The sequence below is a fragment of the Cydia fagiglandana genome, chromosome 6, assembly GCF_963556715.1.
Source record: "Cydia fagiglandana chromosome 6, ilCydFagi1.1, whole genome shotgun sequence".
Classification (NCBI taxonomy): Eukaryota; Metazoa; Arthropoda; class Insecta; order Lepidoptera; family Tortricidae; genus Cydia; species Cydia fagiglandana.
In genome coordinates this window covers 10,865,843-10,886,716 of record NC_085937.1, presented here as the reverse complement: position 1 = coordinate 10,886,716, position 20,874 = coordinate 10,865,843, and the positions used below count along the sequence as shown (strand labels likewise).

At 40.0% G+C, this 20,874-nt stretch overlaps 2 protein-coding genes across 3 annotated transcripts; one reads left to right on the top strand and one right to left on the bottom strand.

The window, feature by feature from the left end:
• Positions 1-303: 303 nt before the first annotated feature.
• Positions 304-15,124, bottom strand: LOC134665200 (tectonin beta-propeller repeat-containing protein). Of its 2 annotated transcripts, XM_063522067.1 has the most exons (7): positions 12,138-15,124; positions 11,606-11,802; positions 10,268-10,477; positions 2,506-2,592; positions 1,793-2,114; positions 1,562-1,636; positions 304-1,207 (listed from the first exon to the last, which is right to left on the bottom strand). In XM_063522067.1, the coding sequence occupies exons 1-7, from the start codon at positions 14,941-14,943 to the stop codon at positions 1,023-1,025; spliced, it is 3,882 nt and encodes a 1,293-aa protein (XP_063378137.1). In that variant the 5' UTR covers positions 14,944-15,124; the 3' UTR covers positions 304-1,022. The 2 variants fall into 2 exon arrangements, with proteins under 2 accessions (XP_063378137.1, XP_063378138.1); XM_063522068.1 differs by lacking the exon at positions 1,562-1,636 and having other exon boundaries at positions 12,138-15,119.
• Positions 15,125-15,579: 455 nt separating this feature from the next.
• LOC134665199 (mpv17-like protein) lies at positions 15,580-18,166 on the top strand. Its single transcript, XM_063522066.1, has 4 exons — positions 15,580-15,894; positions 16,023-16,156; positions 16,570-16,701; positions 17,107-18,166. The coding sequence occupies exons 1-4, from the start codon at positions 15,768-15,770 to the stop codon at positions 17,299-17,301; spliced, it is 588 nt and encodes a 195-aa protein (XP_063378136.1). The 5' UTR covers positions 15,580-15,767; the 3' UTR covers positions 17,302-18,166.
• Positions 18,167-20,874: the final 2,708 nt, after the last annotated feature.

Below are 20,874 nucleotides of genomic sequence, written 5' to 3'. Positions count from 1 at the left end.
GTCTAGTAAGTCTAGTTTATCTTTATATCTTTTAGCTCTATATTGGAAAATTCATATTGTTATCGTGTTCAAACATTGTAGATATTTCCGGAAATTGATGTTTCTGTCATGCTGGTGGATGTCGGGAATAAATCAACGGTTCCTTGCCTGGGTCTCCAAAACTTGCAATACAGTTAGTGGGGAAATAGTCATAATATTACCGGTAATTTACTAAATTTCCGGGAAAGTAAATTACCAAACAACTACTCGCAAAAATGTTTAATATAGAACGATCAGAAACTGGAATGGACAAATATTAACACATTGTAAAATGCATATATTATTTTTATTATATTATGGTTCTGCTCAAGCTTATATTTAAAATGAGAGCTTAATAACGTATCTAACAATTTCCTTAATGACTAGAAATACATTTTACACTCATAATATCACTGGCGACGAAAAAATTAATATCTCAAAACATAGGTAGGTACAATTCTATTGTTAAGCATTGTGTGCGAAGTGACGTTCAGTTAACTGCACGATTTGATAAGCCGATGCATATCATACTGATTTCGCATAGGTATATTCAGTCAAATACAGTATTAAGTTCATTGGGTCGTTTTTTCTAAATATAATTATACAATAATCGCTTACCTAAAGCTTTGGGGCGTACATAAATTTAACACGATATGAGCATATTAAATAAAAGCCTTTTAACTGCAGTCTAACTTGGAAGATTATATCACAAGTATTTTTTTTAGAGATCCTTATAGGGACGCATGGGATATGGGCCAATTTTTTCAACTATAGACTGCGAAAGATATGAATTCGGATAAATTACAACAGTCATACAAAATAGTTCATATAAAGCGGGGGCAGCAGAAATATGGAAGTGTCATTGTACTTAATACTTTTTCTTTGGTAGAAATATTTAAGTTAGGAGTTCCTTCGTTTAATCGACAAGTTGATACAATCGGCCACAACTTAGTCAAGCTTTGGTACACGTTTTCACATGACTAAATAATAAATACGGAGTACATTTAAAGAGGGCGTCCCCGGGCCGAGACGTGCAGTAGGGCGCCGCCGCCGGACAGCACGGGCTGCCACGCGATGCCGACCGGATTGGTGGCAGAGACCCCGAGCCGGCGGTGCAGCACCCCGTCAGAGTCCACTCCCCACACGCCTTGCTCCCCGCTCGACACTTGCTTGAATGTCATCTCGTTATCTACAAATGTAACGGACAGGTTAAATAGTGCATTTATCCACTCGCTTCACCATGTTCAACATTTTTACGTCGCTACACCCGTGCAAAAGTGTAATGATCGTTGTAGTATACGCGATCGGTAGAAAATGTAGCAGAGCAGATCAACAGACGGCATTCGTACAAAAAATGCTATATGTATTTAGTTCCTTTCAAGATAACAGTATAAGGACTAAGGGAAGGAAGCAATTTTTATTCTTATAATATACTATAAGTAAAATTACCAGGTGTATTGACGTAGTATATACCAATTAGTCTAATGGCAGGTGTAGCGAATGGATGTTGAAATGTATACAGCATATTTTCCAGTATACCTACCAAACAATTGCATTATAAATCGATGCAGTGATAAAGCTTTTATCGAATGCATGCTCTTGTCGTCCGTAAATGGAACTAAAATTTTAACAGGGTTATTATATTCAAGCATATATACACAATGCACCATATTAATAGGTTAGTATAATTTTACCTAAGCTAGCTCTACGACTACAGGATAGACACTTAGTATTTAGTTACGAATACATCTTCACTTCCAATGGTTATAAATACCTGTCATATATTTCCAGTGTGTTCCCTCCTGGCAGGTATTGGTTATGCCAGTTCGGACAACCACTATACCGTTAGTTAGAATGACCCAGGCCGCTCCATTACATAACGATACTGACTTCGCAGTAACTTTCGCCTTGTGTGAAAATCCAATAGTACATTTAGGTGCTTCGATCAACTTCCAGTTGGAACCTGCAGGGTTGTCAGTGGAGATGCCTTCCCTATAGTAAAGTTCTCCTTTTCGGCCTACGGCCCAGACAACTCCGCAACTCGTGCTTATTGCGATTAAAGATTGTGGATTGCTAATGTGTTCCCAGTGAGTACCCTAAAATGCAGTTATTTGTTCATTATTACATGTTAAATGATCCCATCAGAAACAATTCTTCGTAAAAAATATGTTTGCTTAGCGATAGCTATCAACAGCTCGACTGATAAAAGGTTTTAGTTCACTGATCTGATGACCAACTTTTATGGCAACTTCTAAAATATGATTATCTAAAAAGACAGACAACCGTCAAAAACGGAGCAAAGTCCAAATTACGATTTAAGGCTTCGTCACACAGGCGCGTTTTCCGGGCGGGCGTGCGCGGGGCGCGCCGCTTTCACATATAAAATGCTCACGCCCCGCCCGAAAAACGCGCCTCTACGGAACCTTTAAGTACAGCTATCATTTGCCAGCTATCAGCTGATAAGGTAAATGTTTTTCGAACACTTACCGCGGGAGCTGTGACTGTGACTCCGGTCCGGTATATCGCATCTCCGCCGAGCGTGACGGCCCACACTGAAGTGTTGTCACCTTCATTCTGAGGAAAAATACAGGGTTCAATGGGAGGGTAATTAGTGAGTTTCGGTTGTCACCTGAGGTAAACAAATACCACAGTCAACTTGTAACTTGCCTCCTCCTTTTTGAAAGTCGGTTCATAATTTTACATTACGTTAACCCTTTGAACGCCACGCGTATCATATGTGTCTTGCGCCATCGTAAACCTTATTCTAATGCATGAAAGGTTAATATGCAATAAACGTGCGCGTATGTGACCGTTCTTGACGATCAAATAACTTTTTTTTGTTATGGGAGGCAAACAAGCAGACGAATCGCTTGATGGTAAGCGATTATCGTCGCTCATGGACACCACAGGGGTTGTAAGCAGGGCTTTAAATACCGTTAAAAAGTTGGTATCGTTACCACGAGGTGACAGATTTAACGTTAAGTTGTAACTAACGTTAGACCAGGTACCGTTAGTTATACTACTCTTTACCGGTAATAAAATGGTAACGTTAGCAGCTGTCAATTTGAGCTAACGTTACGTTAAGTCAAAGGTATCGATACACCATTTTTAACGTTAGTTGGTAACGTTAACAGCTGCTTATTACCCGTTTGATTTACTGATAGATGTCGTCATCGTTGACAATCGAGCGAATATTCATTCACTCTCAAGCTCAATAGACCGGGAGATAGTGACACATTTTACTGGATCATTTGTACCAGTATGGCGGTTCGTCAGGGGTCTAAGTACGTAATGAAGGAAAGAAAAATGATGGTCTTAGCGCTGGTACCGGCGGCCCAATCGCGTGGGCGTTAGTCGAACGTGTCGGATAAAATACGAGTGTCGAACGATTTGTTCCACAAAAATCCTCGTATTTTCCGATAGTCCATAAAAAAGAAGTGGGCGGTAGCGTAATGCCATACTTCTCCGGTGTGACTTACAGCCCGCCATACTGAGGCGAACACATTAAAATAAAAAAAACAATTCAACCATTTGTGCCAAGCTAATTTTTGCACAGGTGATCATCGTCGAGCAGCCATTCATGTACATCACCATGCCATACTCTTCGGACGGTTCCAAATGGCCGCCATACCGCCGCAAGGGAGTTAATTTTTTTTTTTGCTAAACGATTTGTACCAGTATTGCATTTAAATTTTTGGAAAGTATTTGATAAAATGTGATCATTATTATAATTGCCATGCTTATAGTAGGGGGAAATAGTGCTGCCATACTTGAAAAACTTATTTAATCGACACGTTTCAAAAATACGACTATGTATACGTAAAATATTTTTTTACAGCATGGCATCATCATATTCTGTTTGTTTGGATACAATTATACCTAAAAAAATTTATTCCAGATTATAAGTACGGGGCGGACGACTGTGAGACTTAAGCCAAGACTTAAAACAAAAAAAAATTTTTTTTGACGATTTGTACCAGTATGGCATTTGGATTTTTGGAAATTATATTATGCAATGTGACCATTATTATATTTGTCATACTTCTAATAGGGGGAAAAAGGGGCACCATACTTGAAATAAAAAAAAATATTGTACACATTTGCCACCTCCTACAGGTATGGCATTATGAGATTTCCATTTATGATCACACAGAAAGTCTTGAAAAAAAAATTCAAGATGGTACAAATCGTTTAGTAATAAAAAAAAATTAACTCCCTTGCGGCGGTATGGCGGCCATTTGGAACCATCCGAAAAGTATGGCATGGTGAATGTCCATGAATGGCTGCTCGACGATGATCACCTGTGCAAAAATTAGCTTGGCACAAATGATTGAATTGTTTTTTTTTTAATTACCTAATGTGTTCGCCTCAGAATGGCGGGGTGTAAGTCACACCGGAGAAGTATGGCATTACGCTACCGCCTGCTTCTTTTTTATGGACTATCGGAAAATACGAGGATTTTTGTGGAACAAATCGTTCGACACTCGTATTTTATCCGACACGTTCGACTAACGCCCAGGCGATTGGGCCGCCGGTACCAGCGCTATGACCATCATTTTTATTTCGTTCATTACGTACTTAGACCCCTGACGAACCGCCATACTGGTACAAATGACCCAGTAAAATGTGTCACTATCTCCCGGTCTACAAGCAGAGATGGGCATTTCGTAATTGATTCCTGATTCTACGATTACTCGAAATTACTTTGTAATCTGATCACTTGAATCAGGAATCATCTTTTCTAATATTACAATTACTACTAATTGGAATCAATGTCGATTCCTCACTACAGGAATGTATTAATTGATTCCTTTCAGATTACATTTCGTACTACTACTATCAAAAGTACATTTCGACTGTAAATATGTATAGATGTTGTTGATGTTGGCTTACTAGATATAAATGCACCTTATTTGAATCAGGTGTGCAGATTTCGAAAATGACCATTTTGGAGTCCAAGATGCCTGCCGTGCACTTTGACATAAAAGTTATCATGGGTGTCGTTTTATAGTTTTAGGGAGTGCCGGTTTCAAAAATCATGACAGTTTTGGGATCCAAGATGTCTGCCGTGTGCTTTGACATAAAAGTCATCATGGGTGTCGTTTTATAGGTTTTAGAGAGTGATACGAAGCCGGTAAGATCTTTTCACGGCTAGGCATGTATAGTGCTTTTCTCAAACATGCAATGAAATAATAATAATGTCCTTAAAATATTACTATAATAATGTCCTAATGTGATAGGTTGTTCAGTGCGTGTGGTTCTGAAGAGGAACGAAAATTTTATTATTTTTGCGTGACGACGCATGGTTTAGGAGATCCAGCCCTATTTAAAGATTTTTCTTTCAATTTTTTTTCTTCTTTTTATTCGTTTTTAGGGTTCCGTACCCAAAGGATAAAACGGGACCCTATTACTAAGACTTCGCTGTCCGTCCGTCCGTCCGTCCGTCCGTCCGTCTGTCACCAGGCTGTATCTCACGAACCGTGACCGTGAACCGGAATGTGAGAAAAAACTATAGTCGGACCAAAAAAAGTCTGCAGCGGATTTGACAGCCCACGCAGTGCAAGTGTCATTTGTACGTCATAATTTCATAGAAGTTTGACGTTTGAAATAACACTTTCACTGCGTGGGCTATCAAATCCGCTGCCGACTGTTCTTGTTCTGACTTTAGTATCTTAATATATTCATTATAAACCTACATGCTCATTATTGTATCTGGGGGTACGGCAGTCATTATACCTACGTATTAATAGTTATTTGTTTTACAAGGGGGCAAAGTTGTTGTTTAACCGCTCGTGCCAATATTATAAATAATAATAATAATAAATAACCCCGCGGGGGCAGCTTGTGGCGAGTTGACGGTGAGTGGCGACACCGCGGACCCCTATTCCAGAGGGCCCTGTCATCTGGCCCTCGCCTCTGTGCTTGCCTTGATTGGCCGGCCAGAGTGGAGTCGCAAGAGCGGGACCTATGCTCCAGGTTGGAAGTGTAAAATGTCATAACGCCGGCGGCCTGCTGAACGGATTACCGGGATCTGGCTACCGCAGACTCACCTCTCGACAACCTCACAGCCACTCCAAAGTGTTGCCCTGTTGTCGCACTGTGCGTGCGGCCATTGCGGGGCCCACTCAATGAGTTGGCGAGTCACCACCTGTCTGATACAATTTTGAGACTGATTGTCACGGCAGGTGTCCGCTAGTCTCTCCCATAGCCCATTATCCAGTCCATCCAACTTTCAAATCTATAGCCCATGACCTTAGTTCCCATCGCAGCACAAAAGTGCTGCACTGCAATAGTCTTTGCACCTGGCGGGGACCATCTCCGGATGTATCACATTGTGCGTTCGGGGATGGTATCCGCCACGTGTATCCCTTGCTTTTAGATTAAAGTGTCTTAAAGGGCCTCTGCGCTGTTGGCTTCGGCCCCACGTACGCCTCCCAAAGGTCCGGGACCCCATGATCCCGAGATATGGAAAAGACATAATAATAAATAATAATAAAGCACGAGGTTTAAACAAAATTTGCCCCCGAGTGAAACACAAAATTTTTCACCACACCAACCCGAACCAAATTTTAAATGTAAAATATCAAACAAAATCAAACCAAATCAAATCCAAATCAATGTTATTAAATATTTGTCATCCAAAATCATCATTTAGAAGTCGATTCTACCAGCAAACATAAGAAACTAACTCAAAATTTCCATTTGATTACTTTGTCTCACATGTGAATAAAATGCAACTTTGCTATCAGTTTTCGAAGTGCAAAGTAAGACTTTCCGAGCTGGTGTGGTGAAAAAATTAAAGATATCTTATTGATACGGTTTAACTACTAAAACTTTTTTGTAGTAGAAGAATTGCATTGCGAGACTTGCATCTTTTTACCCGACTACGGCAACGCAAAAGGAGGGTTATGATTTTGACCGGTATGTATGTGGGTATGTATGTATGTATGTATGTATGTATGTTCATCTGTTCCCTCATAACTTCTAAAGTACTTATTATTATTTAACAAACGATATTATGTCATTCGAATCGTCTTAATCGCCCGCTGGTTATAGGCTATATGGCGTCACAAAAAAATGAACACGGCGCCCTCTAGAGGTCATAAAGTCATGAACCAAAAAAATTAAATGATGTAATGATGACGTGTTATACATCATTTTAAAGAGCTCAATTAGCACATTTCAAATATATAAATATTGTTAGCTTTTGCACCCGGCTTTGCTTGCATGCGCTATATAAAAAAAATATTTATTTATCGGTTAGGTAATTCGAACTATGAACCTACAAGGGCTCTGGAATCTATCCGCGTGTTACGCGACTACGGAGACACAAGAAGGTTTTTGCAAAAGAAATTTATTTGGCCGCTATACATGGTGTTTTTATAATGTCCTGCAACATTTTATAACGTGAATAGGTATAGAAGTCCTGATCAGCCAAAATGTATGAAACAGTAAATTTTTTTACAAGACACGTACCGTACGCGGTCCGAAGACGGGCGCCTTCAGCGCCCTTGTACTAAAATTGTCGGGCGTAGCCCGACGTACCTACGCGTTCCAAAGCCGGGCGCCTTCGGCGCCCTCATACTATAAGAGTCGGGCATAGCCCGACTTACGCGTTCCAAAGCCGGGCGCCGAAGGCGCCCTCATACTAAAAGTGTCGGGCGTAGCCCGACGTACGCGTTCTAATGCCGGGCGCCTTCGGCGCCCTCATACTAAAAGAGTCGGGTGGAGCCCGACGTACGTGTTCCAAAGCCAGGCGCCTTCGACGTCCTCATACTAAAAGTGTTGGGCTACGTACGCGTTCCAAAGTCGAAGGCGCCCTCATAGTAAAAGAGTCGGGCGTAGCCCGACGTACGCATTCCAAAGCCGGGCGCCTTCGGCGCCCTCATACTAAAAGAGTCGGGCGTAGTCCGACGTACGCGTTCCAAAGTCGAAGGCACCCTCATACTAAAAGTGTCGGGCGTAGCCCGACGTACGCGTTCCAAAGCCGCCGAAGGCGCCCTCATACTAAAAGTGTCGGGCGTAGCTCGACGTACGCGTTCCAATGCCGGGCGCCTTCGGCGCCTTCATACTAAAAGTGTCGGGCGCAGCCCGACGTACCTACGCGTTCCAAAGCCGGGCGCCTTCGGCGCCCTCATACTATAAGGGTCGGGCGGAGCCCGACGTACGCGTTCCAAAGCCGGGCGCCTTCGGCGCCCTCTTACTAAAAGTGTCCGCCCGACGTACGCGTACCAAAGCCGGGCGCCTCCGGCGCCCTCATACTAAAAGAGTCGGGCGGAGCCCGACGTACGCGTTCCAAAGCCGGGCGCCTTCGGCGCCCTCATACTAAAAGAGTCGGGCGTAGCCCGACGTACGCGTTCCAAAGTCGAAGGCGCCCTCATACTAAAAGAGTCGGGCGGAGCCCGACGTACGCGTTCCAAAGCCGGGCGCCTTCGGCGCCCTCATACTAAAAGAGTCGGGCGGAGCCCGACGTACGCTTTCCAAAGCCGGGCGCCTTCGGCGCCCTCATACTAAAAGAGTCGGGCGTAGCCCGACTTACGCGTTCCAAAGTCGAAGGCGCCCTCATACTAAAAGAGTCGGGCGTAGCCCGACGCATGCGTTCCAAAGCCGGGCGCCTTCGACGTCCTCATACTAAAAGTGTCGGGCGTAGCCCGACGTACGCGTACCAAAGCCGGGCGCATTCGGCTCCCTCATACTAAAAGAGTCGGGCGTAGCCCGAAGTACGCGTTCCTAAGCCGGGCGCCTTCGGCGCCCTCATACTACTTCGTGCATTTCTGTACTGAGGACGCCCTCGCAAAAATAATATAAAGTGACTTCAAAAAGTTAGTAACGAAATCATGACCCCAAAATTAATTAAATAAAAAATAAGTTCAAAAACTAAAACCCGACTACTGCAAATCGCGCACTAAAAAGTATGAAACAAGATAGAATTCTTATCTGAAATGATCAAGCAGGAAATATTATAAATGTTACCATTTTTTTATATAAAAAATACAACGTAATATAATTTACTATATTTTTTATATATTTACAGAGGTTCAGAGGATAGCCGTGGTCGTATGCCATATTATTTTTAAGTTTATAATCGTGGCATACGACCACGGCGATCCTCTGAATCTCTATAAATATATAAAACATTTAGTAAATTGTATTACGTTGTATTTTTTATATAAAAATATGGTAACATTTATAATATTTCCTGCTTGATAATTTCAGATAAGAATTCTATCTTGTTTCATACTTTTTAGTGCGCGATTTGCAGTAGTCGGGTTTTAGTTTTTGAACTTATTTTTTACAATGTTTTTGATGGAATCATTTTTACAAACAAGCAATGACATCAATAAACAGGTGTCCATTTAATATAATCCGACTAAATTACATTTCAGTAACACCTCCATATTTCACAAAATAAATCAAGACATTATCCAACCTATATAATCTTGACGTATTTTATATCAAAGACGCCTGTACCTAATATAAACCGACCAAGTAACGAATTAGCTATACCATCATATTTAACAAACAAAATTATGACGTTTTGCAACTTTCTTATTTTGGCAAATACATATATTACGACACAGCCGGTTGGTATTCTATCTGTCCAATCTCGGTCCAATGTGTATTCGCGTCTAACATTTTGCATAATGAGAGAGGGAGACGCAATGCATATTAGACAAAGATCTTAAACAAGTAGAATACACCTCTTTCATTTGATAAACATGAAGAATAATGACAAAAGACTATGAACTCTAACTACTAGAATTAAAGTTGAGTTTTACTAACGTACATAATTATCTTTAATGTATTTTGACTGATTTAAATTTGACAGAAGCCCTACCGTATTTATGGTCAATAAGGTCTACTGGCCTTAAAATTGTATATAAAATTACAAGCAAATATCAGCTTAATGAACCATAGTGTTAACGTTAGTTGGGTAACGTTAGTTTATAGTTAATGGGAATTGGGTAACGTTAAGAAGCCCTGCAATAAAAAGTAGATTTACCGGTAAAATTAACGTTAACTAGCTAACGTTATAATAATGTTAAGTTACCAAGTATCGTTACCATTTACTACCGGTAATAAGGTATATTTATGATTTTAACGTTAAGTAACGTTACTTTATAATGTGAATTGGTAACGTTAACAAGCCCTGGTTGTAAGTGCCTTGCCGGTGTTTAAGACGCGAGTACGCTCTTTTCTTTGCACTATAATGTTGACCCAAAATGTTCTAGCTGCTCATATTACTTACCCATAAAGATATATCCAGCAGCGGGGTACTCCCGGCCCGGACCCACGGACCCTCCGTTATAATCTGAGCTTTCCTGTACCACCGTCTGCGCCGAACACAGTCCGTGAATATCTTCTTTCCGTGGTATGGCGCTGGGAAATCGGTCGCGTACTGCCAGCCGTCGCTGTCCACGCCTCCTGGCGTATTGTAGTCCACCATCCATTCTGATATCTGCAACAATATAAAGTCATCATTCTCTTGCCCTTGTCCCATTCACTTGGGGTCGGCGCAGCATGTCTTTCTCTTTCAGACCTCTCTGTCGCCCGTCATTTCATCATTCACTTGCGTTCGTTTCATATCATCTCTCACACAGTCCATCCACCTTTTCCTCGGTTTTCCTTTCCTCGTACTTCCCTCTACATTCATTCGTAATACCTGTCTCGTCACACAACAATATAAAGTATTGTAATTAACTATTTAGTCTCCTGAATCATGGTCCTATACATCAAATTAAATAGCAAAGAAACAAAGGATCTGACGTGACAAGACAAAACCAATATCTTCTTTGCTAAGCTTTTTTCCCATCATCTGGGGTCAGCTCTCCTTGTCTGTCTTTTCCATTTTTCTCTATCCTGCGCTGTTGCTGCGTCCATCCCGGTCTCCTTCAGATTTCTCTGGACCGTCGTCAGCCAGGACAAAACCAATATGTTAGAAAAAAATAATATTGTATCGCCGAATGTACTACTCTTCAAACAATCATATGTTAATCAAGATAATGATCTCAATATAATGATATTGAGCTCAATTCGATAAAGTCACATTCTTTAAAGAGATTAATAATATAATAATCATTATCAAAACAGACTCATGAACGGTATATTGTTATACTTGTAACACTGCAAGTTAATCGGTAACCGGGAAGTGGATCGAGTTTAACTTGCAAGATCTAGTTACAGACATTCACTGAGACAGCAGAAAGATAAAATGAAAAATGATCAATGCTACTTGATTGCTCCATTACTGAACAATATGATCCTTATATGCGGGGACGAAACTTTGAATATCAGACGTTTGCTGTACTCGTACATACATATTTGTCCCGACAAGCACACTGCATTCGAAACAAAAGTTCATTCAATTGTAAACATTGATCTCGCGTAAGAAGGTAGGTATGTACGGAGTGGAAATTCCCATACAAAGTTACCCGTTTTTATTGATTTTCAATGTCGTGGTGGTCGTGTTGTATGGTAGTTAATAATTACTTGTTTAGAGTTGGTTCGGAAAGAGAGGAGTCGTGGGATGTATTGGGCTCCATACATTCTACGACTCTTCTCTTTTCGTACAAACTCTAACACTTACCCAGTGCCAGTGGCGACTCAACAACTTTGTGTGTTCTCTTGTTCTCTTATGTTTCCCAGTAATGTCACTCCACATGTAGCGGTCCGTGGGCAAGCCAACCGACGTGTAGCCAGTTAGGGGGTTCCAACGCTGGTTCTCGTATATGCAGTATGTTTGAGTATCGTTCATTGAGTTGATGCCATCATTGCTGCCTATTCCTGTAGTGCAAAAAAAAAATATTATTCTGCAAATCTGACTACTTAGTTTCGTATTAATACTAGAAATAATAAAAAAAGCGTCCTGAAGTCGACGTTCGTGAGTATGTAAAGATGGATGAATGCTTTTTACAGAAAAAATATACTGTTTAAATAAAAAAAGGCAACTATGTATCTTATTAGCTGAAATAACGTTAGGGTACGTTTCGTCCCAGAAATAATCCCCTAGAAAGAGGCAAAAAAATTGACGTTACGAAATTTGTATGAGTGTGATTGGACAGTGACGTGAAGAGTAACAAAATCGAGGTATAATATAATGCGCAAAGAGAATGCGTTACCTTTCAAAATACCTCCACCCCATCCTCCAGTGTACACCCAAACTCTGTGGTCGTGTGTTATTCCCCAAACGATTCCATTTTGACTACTCTCTATCCTTCGTAAGTATCCTCCTATCATTCGCCAATACATTTCATCTGGACCTATAATCGGACTTGTAGAGGTGTATTCCATTGTATACAGTTTCATAGGGCCTAGAATTTGTGCTGATGTTATGCTATCTGGAGTTAATCTGTGCCTATAAAAACAAACTTTCTTCTCATTAACTAAAACCTTGAATCCCTCTCTAATACAAATAATGTTTATTGTAAATTCTTGACCAGGAGCTAGAGGTAAATCATAACGCTCTTCCTGACCCCAGTTACCAGATGTTTTTGTGTTGCATACAACTGTGTTCTGATCAAATCGAACATTAAAATGAAAGTGAACTTCAGGTACTTCAGTTTCGATTTTATGCCTCTGTTTTTTTACCTCTGGACCTTGTAAATTTACATGAAACCGGCCAACTTCATCAAATAAGCTGCCAACAATTTTGAGAGAGGTGCCTGGTGGGAAATTATTGTCCAATGTTGTAACAAATCCTGGTACTATATTTTTTCCTATCAGTTGGTATTCCTTGCTATAAGACCCTTTATTTTCAGTGTTTTGTTGGATTGACATGGGGTCCCAGTTCAGTATGTCACCAGAACTAGTAACAGCCCACACAGAACTTGCAGAAGGCTTTCCAGAGAGTCCGTTTATTTGTGACGTGATATCCACCAGTACATTCAGCCATTCTTCTTGTTCCATTTCTGCCATGAACTGTATTTTAATAGCCTCTTTATTTTGTCGCGGCACTGTTAAGGCTAATCTGGGACTTCCTGGTTCAGAGGCTGACATAACACTTGTGACTTCACCCAGGTTTAAAATAAATTTGATTGTACCATCAGGCTTAAACACTGATAACGTTCCTGTATTTTCTAAGGCATGCCAGTACAGTGAAAGAATACAATCCTCTCCAGCATTGTTAGCAGTGATTAACCTAGCTTCACAACTGCGAGTCCAGCCCTTCTCATCAATAGCTATGCCATAGTCGGAGAGGTCAAGATCTTGATTATTTCTATTTTTTAAACAATCTAGTATCTGGATACGCCAATTAGCATTCAAGTCTGAATTGAGTGAGTTTTGGCTATCTGTGAACCAATGTGGCACTTGTACGGGATCAATGCAGCAAGCACCAGCCTCAACAAAAGTCCAATTAGTGTCACATGTTCCCCATGCAGTCTGACTAACTTCCTCATCAAAATACATACCAGAGTCCACATCAAACACGCTGCTGTCACTGTCCGGCTGGGCTTCCATCCCCACCACTGAGCCCACACTCCGCACTGGACTCCAAGCTCGAGGATTTTTCAAAGTTGTTTCATAACTTTTACCTGTTAAATCAATATCTGTAGCTGCTGTAGTCTTTTTGGAAATATGTTCCTTGGGTGGTTTTATTGGCAGCGTATGCTCTATTGGTGCCGAATGGGATTCTTCCCAAGAATTGTGAATATTAATATGAGACTTTAGTTGTGTAGTTTCATTCAGCATGGTCAAACTATGGTGCTTTGCATTATTAGATGCTGATGAAACCATGCTTGCAGAACTTGATGTTCGACTTAGTTGCATATTGGCTTGTACCATTCTCCACCTCTTTCCAGTTAATTCTGCAGTTGTAATTCCACTTCGCCAATATATGCTCTTGTCTGACTCTCCTATAGCAAACACCTGATCATTCACTCCCACTGACACATGAGTCATGTTTCCTGTGATTTCTAACCAGCCAGTGCCCATTGCAGATACTTCAGAAGTGCCAGCCATGTTGCCTTCTACACCCTTTCTAAACCAAACTTTATTGTCAGAACTAACAGCCCAAACAGCATTATATCCCACAGAGATGACAGTGAGCTTTGTTTCACTGGGTGACTTCACTTCTAGCCAACCTTCTCCAGTAGGTGAGTCCTTCGTAATACCCTTTCTTACTATGGCTCGGCCTGTCCAAAGCAGAGCCCATACTAAACCTGTAGCTCCTACAGATATTTGTTTAATATCACAATTAGGTGGAATGCTAATGTTAGTCCACTTCAAGCCCTCAGGGGATGTGGCACTTACGCCGGCTCTGTACATGACTCGCCCATGAGCAGTAATTGCCCACACTGACAGTGTACCAGGCCCTGCAAATGGTATTTGGTTTCCTCCAATGCTTACATCAATAAAAGGTTCCTGAGTGGGGTCTTTGTGAAGGGGTGCTATAGCACACCAGGAGTTCATAGCACTAAACTTTCTATACCTGATCCATTTTCTCCTCCTGACACAAGACTTCCACTGCTTACTGGGCCCAAACTGGGCTGGGAAGTCAACTGCATAGGTCCATCCATCATGGTCTAAAGGGTGTCCATCTAATGTAAGTTCGAGTTGCCATTCTCCTTCCCATTGCCAAGCCATGGAGGGTAACCTGATGCGATGTATTGCTCTGTCTTGAGTGCCATCTTGAGAAGAAAAGTGATACCTATCAGTTGGCAGGAGTCTTGCACTGAACCCTTCCAGAGGCAGCCAACGTTCGTTTTCGTAGGACTCCTCTTGTACCCTGATAGGGATTTCTAATCCATGAACGTGAAGGTATATTTGCCGGTCCCCTCCCACTGCCCAAAGGAAATGTGGCACAGCTGATAAAGTTTTAAATTCCAAACCGAGGTACATGAATTCCCTCCAACATGATCCACTTGTAGGTAATGCATACACTTTGCCCTCATTATTAAGAGAAAACAATAAAGAGTTACTCGACATTTTACAAAATATACAACCTTTATTTTAGATAATTTTTATAGACAGAGCTACCCCCCTTTTAACTTCGCAACTTTTCAAACTTCATTTTTTCTGAGCAGCAAAACATTTTAACGAATCCTTTTCGCAATCACGGTGAGATACAAATCGAAGTTACAACAACTCAACACTGCTCAACACTTGAAATCCAGAGTGTCACAGATAATAACACATGATACACTTTTGAACTGTCAATGAGGAGTACGTTCCAAAACGCATTATACAATTACTTGCGCACGGTGCATGAAGGTTGCGCAAGTCAGCATATACTTACTTTAAGGCCCCATTCGCGCGACAGCTTTTTCAACGCGCGTTAATAAAGCGTTTGGATGACAACGCGTTCATATGTACACAAATATTAGAAAAGCGCCAATGTCGGGTTTTAACGCGACGCTTTTAAAGCTGCCGTGCGAATGGGGCCTAAAGCCGAAACACGCTACCGCACCGCACCAAGATATCTCTTTCTCGCTCTCACTTACCCGTGACCTTGATGCGGTGCGTTAGTGTGTTACGATTCTGAGATCGTGACGTCTGTGGAGGCCTTTGCTGTCACGGTCACGCTCATGTCACGTTTGACATTGACATTGACATTCGCGACTAGTCTGGCATATAACCAAACAAAATTGTCATATTTATAATGATTTCCTACATTGCTGAGGCTCATTTTCACGGTCGTTTCCCATTAGAAAACACTGAAGGCCAAGTTTTATTTTTCTATGGGAATAATTACATAACAGGACTTCCTTGTTTCGTGATATCCGTTCGGGCCCACCAATCCCCTTTACGACATGACTGTTTATAGTAAATGCAAAGTGCTTTTCAAGAAGTATCCTCTTTTACGAGGAATGGCATCTTATAGTATCATCTGGCCTACATCCAGCCTCATACAACAAACGTTCGAGGGCAAGGATTTAGGTAAGTACTTTGAAACCATTATCCAATACAATAGAACATTCTAGAGTAATATTACACTTGATATTGCTAAGTCATAAAGTGTAGTTATTGCTCATTTTATCTGGAGTAACTGTTTATTTTTATTGCAGAAAGCTATGACTGGTGGAGGTGTGCTCGTTATGGCTTGTACGGGTCTTGTTATGTGGCACCTACACTCTACACTTGGTTGACGGTTGCTAGCATAATGTGGCCTGGAAATACAATAAGAGCTGGCATTATTAAGGTAAATAAAAATGTAAAACACTTCCATTGTATTATCAAACATAAACTATAGAAAGTCCAATGATGTAATAATGGGTTTTCTTAGTCAATGAGTCACAATACATGGAAACTAATTCCAACTCTTTTTATGTATTGTATCATATGCATAATTTATTCAAGGCTGACTGTTATCTATTTAGTATGTGAAGTAAAGAAATTACCTGAAATGTATTAACATACCTATGTCAGAGTAATAACTACACCTTACAAAACAATGTAACCGTCATGTCTGTCTGTGTGTTTTTATGTTCACAATTAAGTCAAAAACTACTGAATGGATTTTTTCATTGGGTTGAATTGCAAAAAGCTTAATAAAAGAAAAATAATATAAAATATGATGCAGGTATTCTATTTGTAAATTGTTTTACATTTCAGACATTTGTTGAAACTATCACATACACACCATGTGCAATGTGTAGTTTTTATTTTGGTATGAGTCTTTTGGAAATGAAGCCTCTGAATGAAGCTATCGCAGAAGTGCAGTCCAAATTCTGGCCCACATATAAGGTAAGAAATATGAGCAATTTAATATAAGAATTATCAGCTTTATTTATTTGTTTTGGTGTAATACTTATGTAATCTAAACTTATATGTATAGTTTAGTATATGCATATTTGAAAGTTGCATCATATTCAACATTCAGACTTACAAGTAGGCTGTTCCATGTCATATCAATTAATGTACAATAAGTTAGTTTAATGTACAGTGATACATTTAAGAAGAGGGTCCCCTGAGAAATCAATATCCACTTGCCTGTCATGCTCCTTCAGCCCCCAACTTCTAGGTTAGCAGACTGCATTTGTAATATCAAAATATTTTTTTAATTGGATCCTATTTTCATAAAGAAATATGTGAGATGTATTTAAATCAGATCCAAGCAAAACTGGTATAAACAGTTTTGTTATTATTCAGGTCGGAGCATCAGTTTGGCCCGCTGTAGCCATGATCAACTTCTGCCTCATCCCCGCGAGGAACCGGGTGCCCTTCATCAGTCTGTGCAGCCTGGTATGGACTTGCTTCCTGGCCTATATGAAACATTTAGAGAAGGAAAAGGTTCCTGAAAGTGTGATGCCATCATCTACAAAACTCCTCAAACTTCATATATAAAAGTTATAAAATAGCTTTAATGTAATAAGGAATTTAAACCACCTGTGCCTTAAAAAGGTTGCAGCTAGATCAATTGTAGTTAAGCATAATGATGAGTGTGATATAATTTATTGTTAAGATTGTTATGAATACTAGTATTAATCTGTATTTATTACAAGTATTAATCTTTGTATTATTAAGATACTAAGAATGCACCATTATTGTTACAAATGCAATTGTTAATACTATAACATGTTTAAGATACTGTTAGGTATCTGTGATATTTTTATATTATTTATTTTAGAGTTACAAAAAATACTGGGATCTGATGTACATTGTACCTACATTTTAAATGTATATACATGTTTAACATGTGTACTAGAGTACATATTATTGTAGAAAAAAGGATTTTTTTATTGTGTTATTAGTACCAAGTAGTATTCGTGACCAAGCTATTAATTATAAAAAACCGTTACATCATCACAAAATGAAGGAAGGAATTTTGTACATACTACTATAATTATATTTTACGATAATTATCATGAAAGTTTGTATTACGCCATTTATTAACTAGGAAAGAATATATATAGTAGACTTGGTGACCTTTGTCTCGTGACGGGTAGACAGCGCGGGCGCGTCTGACAAAATCGACCGATTTCGTTCAGCAAGTCACACAACACGTGGTTAAGACGAAGTAGTTGAGCTGCTTAAACTACACGTGTCTGCCGATTCTGCCAGATATAATGAGCGAAGATTGGCAAGGTTACGCCACTTGCGCCTCATAGTCTGAGGCCGATGCCAACTTGTGAATAAGCGGGTTTGGAACTGTTTGGAAGTTATTTTTCAATGTTAAATTTATAAATAAAATGTACAAGTACCTATTTAAGATGTAGATTTTATTTTTCAATTGAATTCATCATAATTTATTCAATTCAACCCAATGAAAATACCTAATAGTAAAAACCGCCTACGGCACGAGCGCGCCTCTTGGTCTACCGCGAACATCGAAATTGCAAGTGTGACAGAGGCAACACGTCGAACGTGGTTCGCGGTAGGCCTTCGGTGAAGGGGGCACATAAAAGGCTTGCTACACGGTCGCCGACAAGCCCCCAGACCGCGTGGCCTTGGCCGGTCCCGGACCGTGTAGACAGTTGTTACCAACAAAATTTGACCAAAACTGACCAAGGTCAGACGGTTAGAAGGCTTGTCGGCGACCGTGTAGCAAGCCTTTAAAGAGTGTGGAGGGGGCTATGCTAGGCGTTAACATTCGTGGCTCGTGGAGCGCGTAAGCACGTCGAGCGAATGATTATACTCTTACCTCGTAAGCTCGTCGAGCTAATCGATTTTAAACACTAACGGCACGGTATAAGGTTTGTAACTAGGGTTGCCAGATCGAAAGGCGCTATTATCGGGATAAACAGAGATGTGAAAAATACTTTATAAAAAGTATTTAAATACAAAATACAAATACTTCCTTGATAATACTATTTCAAATGCAAAATACAAAATAGTTTTTGAATTTGTATTTAAATACAGAATACGAAATAGGTATTTTCAAAATACTTTTTAAAATACAAAATACTTTGCGATAAAATGTACTCTGAGTAGTGAATACCTAGTCTGAATTAAAAAGTATTACTCGGAATTTACGAGTTGAAAAGACTGTCTTTATTCTTTGAAATCATTCCTCTATCTAAAGTGCTAATTTCTAGTTGTTTGCTCATATTAACCGGTAGGATGTAGGTATGGGTGATGGTTTTTAACGGCCAACTTTTAAAGCATTAATTTGTAATGTTTTACAGCTAGTATAATACCTCTCGTTAGTGTGATGAAAACGTCTCGTTTGTGTTTCACCAGGGCAGAAAAGTATGTTCTCCTCTCGTGCCTTGAAACCCTCGCAACACTCAAGATTCCACTTTTTTAACCACTCGCTACGCTTGTGGTCATGTACGACGTTACTAAACAGATTCAACAGTTCCATGTTAAAAGAATGAGAGAGTTGCCAGGATTGTAACATCAGAAGAGATTGTAACTCCTACCTACTATAAAGTATTTTGTATAGTGCGTCAAGCAAATCTTGTCAGTAGCAATGTAAAGCAAACTAAAGTAGGGCAACACTCAAAGAGTAGTATTGCGCTAAGAAAAGCAGCAATGTACAATGTACATCGAAACAAAACTTTTTTTTCCGCTGAGCGCGCCCTGTTACGTACGTCAATTCAAATTGTCACTCGTGGATTCTCTATTGAAAATGTTTGAAATTGTTATTAAATGGTATGGACGGACAATTTAAAAGCGGTGTGTAATGTTGATAAAAATGATTAACTAATTTGAAGATCTCAAAATAAAATTGTAAGTGGACTATGCCGTTAAACAAGAATGTATGAATAAAATCATTGCTTCAGCAGGTAGATGTCATACTGGATTTTCATATTTTATTAGATTTCTCAGTTGGCACTGTAGGCATTGTAGGCACCTTAGCTTTAATTAAACACAGCCTTGTTTAATATATTGGTATTTAATGGTGACACAGCAGAAATATCTCTTGAAATAGAATCGATTCAGAATGTAACATTGTAAACCATTTGTAAACAAACAAGATGATGGCTGTCATTCACGATCCACATTCCACAGATAAAACACAGATGACACGCGATTTTCGAATTATTCGAACACAGTGTTGCTAACCCGCGATTTTTCAAATTTGCCGCCGTTTGCTACTGACAAGATTTGCTTGACCCAGTATATTTTGAAAATAGAAAATAGGTCCCAAAAACTATTTCAAATAAAATACAAAATAGTTTTCTTCAAACGGTATTTAAATACAAAATACAAAATAGGTATTTTGCATTTTGTATTTGCATTTTAAATACAAGTATTTCAAATAAGTCACATCTCTGGGGATAAAATATCAAATTTTCGGGATTTTGGGACTTAAGTCGGGAAAATAAAAACATTCGTATTAAAGTAATTGTGTTAAAAACAACGATATTTTACAATATTGATACTACATCAGCTGCTCTGCCCATAGACGTTTTTATATAAAAATAGTATAAATTCTTTGAGATCTCAAACAAACAAAAAAAATTCGCGGTGGCGAGCGGCTCGACGCGGGTCGCTCGCTCGCTCGACGACAGTTCGGAACTTCAAATTAATGTTTTTTAACGTGAAGCTGTTTTTCGGGACAGTTTTCACTTTGTCGGGAATCGGGAACACATGCTAAAAATCGGGAGAATCCCGCCGAATCCCGACCATCTGGCAACCCTATTTGTAACCGAATGACAAGCCGAACGCGAGTGTAAACGCAAGCGCGTATCCAGCACGAGCCCCTTTGGCTCGTGCCCAAGGTAGGGGGTGTGCTGAGGGTGCAGGTGGGTTGAAGGTACCTTTTTTTCATATTTTTGGTCATATCTCGAATACCTGTACGAATAGCATTATAATTAGGTACTTCGGACAAGAGTTTTATCCCCCTACCCTCGAGGACTTTTAGTATGTTTATCTGGACACCACAAGGTATACCTGTACCAATTTTCAAAACTACACGAATTATATCTTTAGATTGCCCAAATTCGGGTTAATTTGCTTGGGAAAAAAAAC